The sequence below is a fragment of the Mesitornis unicolor genome, unplaced genomic scaffold, assembly GCF_000695765.1.
Source record: "Mesitornis unicolor isolate BGI_N332 unplaced genomic scaffold, ASM69576v1 scaffold689, whole genome shotgun sequence".
Taxonomy (NCBI): domain Eukaryota; kingdom Metazoa; phylum Chordata; class Aves; order Mesitornithiformes; family Mesitornithidae; genus Mesitornis; species Mesitornis unicolor.
In genome coordinates, this window is record NW_010208988.1 from 2969 (window position 1) to 14267 (window position 11299).

Consider the following 11299-nt stretch of genomic DNA (forward strand, 5'->3'; position numbering starts at 1 on the left):
GTAGAGGAGACCACTGGCTCTTTTTTTAAATTTATTTTTTATTTATTAGTGCAGTTTTGCAGGTCAGTTTTATCTGCAGCTGTGTGGAGAACTTTTAAAAGATGGAAGTTTCCCTGGAAGTACACCAGTACCTTCACTCCTGCTGATTTCAACAGGAATGGAGGCTAGCAGCTTTGCATAGAACAGTGACTTACAGCCTAACTGCCAGCAATGACTGGAGACTTGCTGCAGACCAGTTATTGCTTTAGCTAGTAACAGGCATTCCATGTTGCTTTGGTCTGAGAAAGAAGGAAAAGAAGCAGAAGTGGAGGAACAGAAGTGGAAGGGAAGTCTGTACATGGTGTACGTGCCCAGCATTACATGGTCATATAACTCACTCCGCCCTAGCATCAGTCTGCTGGAAACCCACAGGAGAAACTGCAGGTGTCCACAGAATCCTAGCTTTTTGCCCTGGTTGCCTCTGACAACGTGTGGTGAAGGCTTTCTCCCAAGGTGAAGTTAGTGTCTCCTACTCAGAGCCCAGCATAGCCACTCCCTATCAACAGTGAAGAACAGGTCCCCCTAAGTTAGTAGATACAACCTAAGAAATCCAGGTTATGTGAGGTACTTTGTTCGCTAATTTTGATCGTGTGAGTTCCATTTCAATTGTTCATAGCAGTACTGAATAAAGAATAGAAACATAACCCTTAAGATAATCTGCAAAATGCAAGAATGCCAGTAGGTCAGCTTTATAAGTTTTGAGCACTGTGTTTTTGTGGAAAATCGGGGCCAAATAAAGATTACTGGAATTGAATTGATAGGCAGTTTGTTTTTCTGTCAACTCTTAAGGATGCTGGTCTCTTTTTACAGGAAGATTGTGGATAGAATAGATGACAACAAAGATGGCTATCTCACAACAGAGGAGTTAAAAAACTGGATTAAACGGGTACAGAAGCGCTATATCTATGAAAATGTGGCTAAAGTTTGGAAAGACTATGATCTAAACAAGGACAATAAAATTGCCTGGGAAGAATACAAACAAGCCACATATGGTTACTATCTAGGTAAGATAACATTTTCAGATTATATGATCAAAGACTATTCAAATTATAAAGCATGATTTCATGCCTTACAGTCAGTAGGAGTTTGGTGTCACATTTAGGATTCTTGAAAATTGCATTAAATTTTATAGATGGTCAGAGGTCAAAAGCGCTTCTTAGTTGTTTGTTGCAGCCATTTCCATATGGGTCACCAGCACACAAAAGGTTTTGTACAGGGATTATTAAATGCACTGAAAAGTCTGAATTAAAGTCTCTTCCAGTTAGAAATATATTATTTTTTGAACATTAAAAATGATGCTATAATTAATAATATTTAATTAACCAGTATATATTAATTCAGTCTCTCTAAAATCTTAGGAATCTAGATGCTAAAAATTTTGGCTGGGTCTAAGCTATAGCAAAGTTATTGATTAAAATAGTTACTGCAGAATAACATGCTTCAAAGTGTGATCAACTGCAAATTAAAATCCTTAACAAATCAGGCAGAAGAAACATGTATTAAAATAGATACCTGATTTTTTTTCTACCCCTACATACATTCCCTTTGCTTTTTACAAGCTAATGAAGGGAAAGGAGGAAAAGAGAACACTTAAGCTAAAGGGCAATGCTGACAGATCAACAAATGGGTATTAATTGACCATTTATACTGGAAATGAGAAGACAGCATCTACCTCCCATAGAGGCAGTTTCTGGAGCAAGCTTTCAGTAGCAGTAATAAGTACAAAGTCTACTTTAGATTAAAATGGAGCTTATTGCATTTGTGGAAGGAAATATTTGACACACAGTCCCTGCAGCAGTATCTCTGGGAGCCCTTCTCAACTCTTTGTCTTTGCGCTCTGTAGTCCCCAAGATTTGGAGAACAGCTACTACATTGTGATCTTGTGTTAATACACACTTAACATTCCCATCTGTGATTCCTGGCCTAGTTTTTTTTCAACTGTGTTTGTCTTTCAGCAGATGAATTGTGAAATGGTTATAATATGAGTATTTTTCATGTTTGAAGTCAGTTCAGTGATCTTATTTTAAAAATTATATCAAATACCATTTGTTTCATGCCACTGAACACCCTGAGAAAATGTCATTGTTTTAAACTGAAAATAATTGTTAGGTTCCCCATAGCAGAGACGTAGCAGTTAAATAATTCCAGTCAGTCTGCCAGCTTCTGAAACCATTTTTCTTTGGTTTACTTGCTTTTTCAAACTGAAGATTTGTGTAGATCATACTAATCCTTAAAAAGAATAAAACTTATGAAAATGAAATGTGAATGAAAGCTATCCCAAATACTGCCTAAGCAGTGCTTGTAAAAGCAGATTAAAAACCAATAAATATGTGAAGGATCGTGCTCAATACTGCAAAATCCATTATTGTGGATTCCAAGAGAAGTCTTACAACCATTTACCTGTACTAAGAAGTCACCTTTAAAAATCAAACCAAGTGTTTGACCTCTGAATTGAAGACTTCACAGGAGAGAAGTTCCGTTTTAACACAGCAGCTATTCTGGCAATAAGCCTATGTATTTCTAGACTCTAGCAGCAAATTGGGGTACTTTGTTGTGGTAATGTATTTTAAAAGGAACATAATTTTGAGATTGTCTTGATCGAATTTGCAGAAAATCCAGAAGAATTCCAAGATGCAGCTGATCAGCACAGTTTTAAAAAAATGCTGCCCAGAGATGAAAGACGATTCAAAACAGCAGATCTGGATGGAGACTTAGCTGCCACTCGTGAAGAATTCACTGCTTTCCTTCACCCAGAGGAGTTTGAACATATGAAAACCATCGTTGTCTTAGTAAGCAGAGCAAAACCAATGACATTATTTTTACTTTTTGGATGAGTTTTGAAATGCTTCTCTAACATTTCCATGCAGAGTTTAGAAAGAGACACACACATAATAGCCAAGTGGGAAACCAAAAGGGATGCCTTTCATGAAATTCACTTGATTTAGAGCTCTCAGTATAAGAAAGACTTGTTAAATGCACTTAGCTCCTACATGGAATCAAGAAACAGTTGTGGGGCATGGACTTACACCAAAGTAAAAGGAAGGGTATGCTCACATGTGGCAGCGAAGTGTTGATGCAAGCTTGTATCTGCCCCTAACTTAAAGCTTGTGTGGTGTCCAGTTCATTCATACAGGGAATTTTTTCAACATGAAAGCATATTTGCATATTCATTGTATAAACAACAGCCACACTGGAATCAATGAGAGTACGTTTGCCTGTGTACAAGGGCAGTCAATGCCTCAAATGTGAAAATTATCAAAGAGGCAAGTAGCCAGAATTCTCCGTTCTCTCTTGATTACTTCAATGCAAAACTATTTTCCAGGAAACCTTAGAAGACATAGACAAAAACGAGGATGGTTTTGTGGATCAAGATGAGTACATCGGTAAGTGTTGAGGTTTGTTTCTTATATAATTTCCAGTCCATTTGTCCATCTTCTCTCAAATTTGCAGCAGTATTAACAACCCAAAGATGAACAGTTCTGTGCTCCAGTTCAGCTATTTTAGACTTACTACCCAATGCCGAAAGTTTAATTTAATTTTAGGCAGATAGCAATGTCACCAGCAAAAGGTTCCTCACATCATAAGATCCTCCTTTTAAAAAGTCTCATATAATTTAGCTAAGAGGGTCTGGAATAATACTTCTCATGACAGGAATACCCTCTGTATACCTGACCGCATTGACAGTTTTTTTGAGAACATTGTTTAGAAATGCAGGAGCATCAGAAAGTGAATTAGGCTCTTCCCAAGTATGAATGGTACTTGACTACACAAAATCACAAATTGCAAAAGAGAAAATTCACCTTTTTTCTACTAGTTATTTTCCTAATTTATTAAGTAAGGACTCATACTTCTCTAATAATATAGTGATGCTTTTATGTTTCTTGTAGAAATACAAGATGCATTAAAAATGAACTGTGTAAAATAGCACTAAGATTGAAGATTCTCAAAGAAGTTGTGAAGCATGTGTAAGTCAGCTGTGCATTACTTCAGTGGCAGTAAGAGCAAAATGGGAAACAGTAACAGCAGATCAGTCACAGTTAATTTGCACAAACTTCAGTCATGCTAGGCAGTTAGCTACTGTCTTGTACTTTGGCCTATGAAGACAAAACAGAAGCAGGACTGGAGATGAGCAGTACATAATGTGTTTTAGCCATTTGAATCAGTATGCTGATACTAAAAGCTAACTTCTCCCACTGCACTCACTTTGATGGGTTTTAAATCACGAAAGTAGCACCACAGAATCACAGATTCACAGAGGCTTCTGGAGATCATCTAGTCCAATCCCTCTGCTGGAGCAGGATCACCTACAGCAGGTTGCACAGGATAGTGTCCAGGTGGTTTTTGAATATCACCGAGGAAGCATTAGTGCAAACTCAGATGAATCTTTCTGTCTCTAGTGGTGCTATAAAGATCACATATAGTCAGAAACAATATACACACGTTAATTAATGGCAGGGGATTTCTATTCCTTGTAAATTATATTTAGCCTCAGAATGTGAATGCTCTTCATTTATGACTGAAGTAACAGAGCAGCATAATTTCCACAGTAATTTCAGTTCATTCAGTGACATTACCTACATATAATTATAAGGTAATTGTCAACATTTGTTACCATGTGGATGCTGTTTTTTCGTGTCTTCTATAGATAGGAACATAGAATGTTCTAGTCACTATCACTCCACATTGGCAAGGGTGCTAAAAATCAAATTGGCAGGACATGTCAGTTGCTTCAAATAAACAATATAATTTGCACTTTAAAAAATGGAAAAAAGAAAGTGAATGTGTTGTCTGAAGTTCTCTTCATGAGTTGAGGAAAACTATGCTTAAAATATTCCTACTTCCCTTTTTAAGATGTAATATTTTTTATTTTTGGTCAAGCTAGGGTTAAAAAGCAAACTGAAAACCATATCTCTTCATTGGCAGTTTATAAGAAAAAACAAAAAAAAGGCCAGAATTTTCAGTCTCTAGATCAAGTATCTGATGGGGAAATCTGCTGAAGGTTATAGAACAATTCCTCTCTCCTCCTCTTCCTCCTCCTCCTCCCTTCCTGTTCTGTCTTTTACAAAATTTGGTTTAGATTTTACACAAGCAGAAAAGCAAAATATCCCAGGTTGGACAGGGCCCCAAGACTATCCATGTTGGGTGCACTTTTCCTTAGCACATCCTTGAAAACCAAACTCACAAGGCATAGGAGTAGTATCACAAAGCAGGCTTTAACTATAAATAATTATGGAAGGCTTCCTTCAAGTGGAAGGCTTGAGGAATAAGCAGCCCTGATGAGCAGGAAGCAATTAATTGGCCACAGTGACCAGAACAATAAAGTGGACTCACTACTCATAATTTGGAAGGCCTATGCTGTAAACATACGTATCATGGAATCATAGAATGGTTTTGGTTAAAGGGCACCTTAAAGATCATCCAGTCCAACCCCCCTGCCATGGGAAGGGACACCTCCCACCAGATCAGGTTGCTCAAAGCCCTGTCCAACCTGGCCTTGAACACTTCCAGGGAGGGGGCATCTATAACTTCTCTCGGCAACCTGTACCAGTGCCTCACCATCCTCACAGTAAAGAATTTCTTCCCAATATCTAGTCTACATCTACCATCTTCCCGTTTAAAACCATTCACCCTCATTCTGTTGCTACCCGCCCTTGTAAAAAGTCCCTCCCCAGCTTTCCTGTAGGTCCCCTTCAGGAGCTGAAAGACTGCAATAACGTCTCCCCGCAGCCTTCTCCAGGCTGAACAGCCTCAACTCTTTCAGCCTGGCCTCACAGGGAAAGTGCTCCAGCCCTCTGATCATCTTCGTGGCCCTCCTCTGGACCTGCAACAGCTCCATATCTTTTTTGTCTTGGAGGCCCCAGAACTGGACACAATTGCTCTTAATAATCACTGCTACTCTCCCAACTCTGTTTATACAGATGGCTGCTGCCACTGTGGCATTTTCCTCCTGATGCTTCTTAAATAGAGCACAGGACTGATGTACAGAGCGGCTCATAAATGTAATCTATGTATCCTGTGTCACAAATGGTACTCCCTCCCAAGGTACCAATCTATGACAAGCGGATTGCTTGTGGTTTCTCACACACAACACACCACTGATTCATAATGACTTCTCTGGATCTTTCTTTGTAGATTACCTTCTACTGGAGTGTGCTGCAGACCTGCATGATTTAAAAAGGACTCATCTACTAAGATGAATTTCTCTTACACAGACCTCTAAAAGCAGGACAAAAGCATTCAAGTTGCATTTATCAATTTTAGTTTTCTGATATTTCCCCTATGACTTTTTTGCCTTAACCGCTCTGCTGTCTGGAGTCTGATCTTATCCACAAAGACATTTGCTGGCAGGGACAAGAGAAAAGTGCCGAGTTCCTTTCTCCCCATGTGACTGATCCCAGCACTAATTTAACTAAAGATCCTTAAAGAATTATTTTCATTCTGAAATTCAGTTCATGTTCACCTCTCATTTCAGCCTTACCAGCAGTGCACAGTTATGAAGGTAAGGAAGTTACATGGTTACAGGTAATGGAAGTATGGGCAAAATCAGTAGCAGCAAAGAAGTAAGCCTAAGAGAAGATACACACAGCTACTCTGTTTGCACCCCACATTTCAGTTTCTGTACAAAGAAATGCTGTGCAAAGAGTGAAAAGTTTAGTCTTCCTCTGAGGAACACTGTGCAAATGTCTTTAGTGTGTGCATAATTTGCAAATTAAATATGACTCAAATGAGACCTTTATTTCCTTTCCAGCTGATATGTTTGCAAATGAAGAGGGTGGACCAGAGCCTGACTGGGTGATTACAGAGCGTGAACAGTTCTCAGATTTTCGTGACCTCAACAAGGATGGAAAGATGGACAAAGAGGAGATTCAGCACTGGATTCTCCCACGAGACTACGATCATGCACTAGCTGAAGCCAGGCACTTAGTCTATGAATCGGATGTAGACAAGGTACTTTGGGTTCAAGTAGACTTTCTTAAGTTATATAAGGTTTAGTGGTTTTTTGTAAACATATTTGCTTGCAAGAATTTATTCTCAACAACTTTTCTCGTTAGTACACTTCAGAGGCTATAATTGCAAGTGCATTAATGTATCAATGCCAATTTCAGTTGATAGGGTTATAATCACAAATTAAAAGCAGTAAAATGCAGGTTGTCAGCTACTGAAGTCCTATTGGCTTTCATTAGGTTGGATAAATTATTTATCATCTTAAACCTGGAAGTTTTAAACACAGTATAAATGCTCTTTTTCCTTTTGATTCCTCATAGCTTTATTATGCTAATTTAAACTGCAAGAGAAAAGTAAAAGATACATTACAAAGGAGGTAACAAAAAAACCCCAATATTTCTATAATCAAACACATACTTTTGACTTTAAGAATGGCTCAGTACAACCACTTCCTCTAACATGGGAGATTAATGGTTAAGTGGATCCCAGAAGGTGATCTTCAGAAGTGTAACATGAGCAAAGCTGGAACCTGAAAAGCCAAAACACTTACACAGTGAGTGTGTTAATTGCTAACATAAGCAACCATCCTCAGCAAAATAAACCAGAGGATTTTCATTTTTACTGTCAAGAAGCTAAACCAAATCACAGGGCAAAACTGCATACCAGATAACCCATATAATGTTTGGCAGTGAGTTAATTACAAAGAACTTTCTATTACCAGTTTGAGCCAGCTGAAGCTAGTGAGACTTCTGTCTTCCACTAGGGTCCAAATTTCACTCATGGCAACAGCTACAATGATTCCTGAATCCTCAGTCTGCTGCTTTGAAGAACTGCCTATTTCCCAGGGCTCTTGCAAGTCTGTGCTGGTGTGTCTTTTACTTAGCTCTGAAAGTGTTCTTACAGGGATTTTATTTTCCTCTCACCAGGATCAAAAACTAACAAAAGAGGAGGTTCTAGACAACTGGAACATGTTCGTGGGAAGTCAAGCTACTAATTACGGAGAGGACCTCACAAGAAACCATGACGAACTATGATACAGTGTACCTACCAGTATGCCACAGACCTTTTCTCCACTTCACTGAAATCACTGTGTCCATCCCTTTTTTGGGGGAAGATGGGCAAGGGACACACTCAAAACTGAATGACTTGCATTATATATTTTTAATGGTTTGCAATATATTTTTAACATGCTGGCTTATTACCTCAGAAACCGCATAGAAATAGCTTTTCACTCTCTTCACATGGTTAAATACAGTATCTAATTACTAAAGTTTTATTTTGGAAAAACTTAAAAGGTAGCTTTTTGTAATAGTCTGATCTGGAAAAGGCACTTCTAAAATATATTTGCAAAGATCTTTAATAATGAAATATTTTCTTCAAATACCCATTTTCACTATAGTGAAATGCAGCTAGGCTTAGACAGAAGCCTAACGTTTAAACAGACTTAAGTTATTTAGTCATCTTTTTTTAACAGCATATAACAATTTAGAGTTATACTTTGACTTTCATATCCGGAAAAAAAGATTTGACACAAGAAGATCCTTAACCTTTTTCTCCATGATTTTCTCTCCCAGTCTGGGCCAGAGGTGCTGGAGAAGGTATCCAGCAGCCCTCTGGTTCATAGCTTTACAGGTGCAACATGTACAAGTGGACCTTCTCTGTAACATCCATCACGGTACAGAGACAGCACACGTGGCCCAACACACCCTGTGCTGGCATTCCTCAGCGAGGGTTGTAAAGTTTGTAGTGACAGCTGCTCCTTCTGACAACGAAATAACGTATAATTGTTTGTGGGCTGTTGGTTATACTGTTTCCTGGGAGGAATTATGCCACATGGAGCATAATTTATCTCACGCTTTTCGCACTTTACCCAAGCCATACTCTTGTTCACACAGTGTGAATGGCAGCAGTTCTGTGATGGAGAAAGAATGAGACATATCACCCCTCTGGGCCTTCTGTCTTCTCTGTCATATAAGAGGACAAATTTATGTGGCTGAAGTTCTGGTTTTGTATGTATATACATATAAGTACGTGTTACTGAAGCAACTACATGAAGACAGCTTTCCTTCTAAAGAAAGGAGTAAGCTTTCTACACAGGTGCTTTCTTTTTTACTGTATAATGTGAGCTATTATATGTATATTTTTATATACCCAACTTAGATACGTTTGGTTGTTTTTAAATGTACTGGGTTTAAAATAAGCACAATAAAACCAATATTCCTTTTTGATACTGTGCGGTACAATAACACTAACACAGACTAGCGTAGAGAGATCATGTGAAAGGAGGAACCAAGCATTTAAAGCCCATAGTTCCCAAAGCACTGGGTTGTTTGGAGCTCCTGCAGCACTGGGTGGTCATCTGAAAAGCAGCCGGACATGTGGCACTAACCGTTTCTTCTTCACCTGATTTAATAATAATTAAAAAAACAACCTAGAAATAAGTCCAATATACACAGTTGCTGTTGCTGTCACTAGAATCTGTTCTGAACACTAATACTAGGAGATTACACAACACAGTTCACTTGGAGGTTCCGTGAAGGTTTGTTGTACAGCGTCACACGCTGGTGATCCCACAGCGATTCAGAGAGGAGCTTTGAGACTCCCGTGTTGTGATATACTTCAGCAATATAACACATTGGTGAAAATCATGAGACAATGCAGAACTGTGATCTCCATAAACACTGTAATTTTTATAAGGTCATATAGAACTGTGGTGAAATATTTTTACATCTTCCGATTGAAGATAATTAAATCTAGATACCAGAAACTGGCAGAGATTACATGTTCTTGCTAACACAATTATTAAGCTTTTGGTGTGCACTTCTTATGACATTGCCAGCGATGTCTCTGAAAAAGTCCCTACCTCTTCCACTAACATGCAGTAGGACAAATGTCATAAGACATAAGTGAACTGATTTTGCTCTTCCAGTACCCTCAAGTTAAATAAATGCCTAAATGCAGTGTTATCTGAGAAGCAATAAAATTGTATCTTGGCACATGTAAAAGATTATCTGTTTTGTTTATGGCTTGGATTTGGAAAGGTTTGTTGTATTCAATAATCCTAACAATCTTAAGAACTTTTTTTAGTAGTCTTTTCACAGTAAATTTTAACATTTTTCTATTTTAGTAACAGAGTTTTAGCACTCTCTCTATGCTTAGATTTTCTTCTGCTCTTTCAGGAAACAATACCTTAAGAGACCTCAAAAAAAGCTTGTTTCCTGCAAGTGAAACTGAAGCTCAGACTGGGTACTTAAGCCAGTGATTTTCACTGGAGCCCAAGGGAAGGTTGTTTGCTAACTCTTGTTGAAATTCAGTGGGAGTTGGGTGCCGAGACACTAAGCATCGTTGCCTTCAGCTAAACATGACACTTCCAAATCCACTGCGTTCTGTCCCAACAAAAAACTGCATCTGAGCTTTGACAAGCAATCACATTTCCTTCCACGTTACTCAATGAATTTAGAATAGAATTATCGTCAAGTGAGAGAGAAATCATGTTCCCATGTTTGTTCTCGATTTCTATTAATGCTTGGAACACATTGGGCATTTTCCAGTAGAAAACTATACTTACATGAGTAACAGTGCTAAAATCAGAGGAGTTACTCATCCAATCTGGACATTCAGATCTATGGTATTTTACTGTTTTTGGTTTTTTTTTCCCCAAGAAGAATGGTACTCAGACAGACTATATCCAACTACGAAAAAGGCCAACATGCTGACTAGGATGAGATTTAAAATCAAATTATTTATCATTCATTGGATGGGTAATGGGATCATATTAAGATTAGGAGCTTTTTTAAAAACCTGAGTACAGAAACATTTTTTTAGAGAATGTAAGTATCACTGAAGCGATTTCACTCTAAAGGCTACCTTCTTTCTGCAGCTCTTCTCAGTGTTTCACTTACCAACATTCAGCAATGCACAGTACATTTCGTGCACCAAATTTTCCTTTCAAGCTCAATGCACTAAGGAAGAGTAACTCCAAAAGAGACTAGAGCTTCTGGGTTTAAATTTAACACTATTTAAGGAAAGCAAACCTTTGCTAGGGGATATAACTGTTAACATTGTGATTTTTCAAGCCTAAGGTTTCTAATGGGGTTTGACTGTTCCAGAGATAACATTTTTTTTCCTAGGTAACATATTTCAAGTCCTATTATGAGCAAACATTACAAAATTTTAGTGTAATGTGAAATACTGTAATGTCAGATAGCATTATTTATCTGCTTAATATGACTAAAACCATTAATTGCTGGGAGCCATACTTCATCCCAGCAACATGAAAATCCATTTTGTGCCTATCTTGTCAGTTATTGCCAAT

General features: G+C 38.1%; 1 protein-coding gene across 1 annotated transcript; it reads left to right on the top strand.

Moving 5' to 3' along the window:
- Positions 1 to 849: 849 nt before the first annotated feature.
- Positions 850 to 8018, top strand: RCN1 (reticulocalbin 1, EF-hand calcium binding domain; the record flags this gene model as incomplete). The annotated part of the gene is made up of 5 exons (XM_010192698.1): positions 850 to 1043; positions 2650 to 2828; positions 3362 to 3422; positions 6788 to 6987; positions 7911 to 8018. Coding segments are annotated over 5 exons (742 nt in total), but the record flags the coding sequence as incomplete, so codon positions are not given.
- Between the last annotated feature and the right edge of the window lie 3281 nt (positions 8019 to 11299).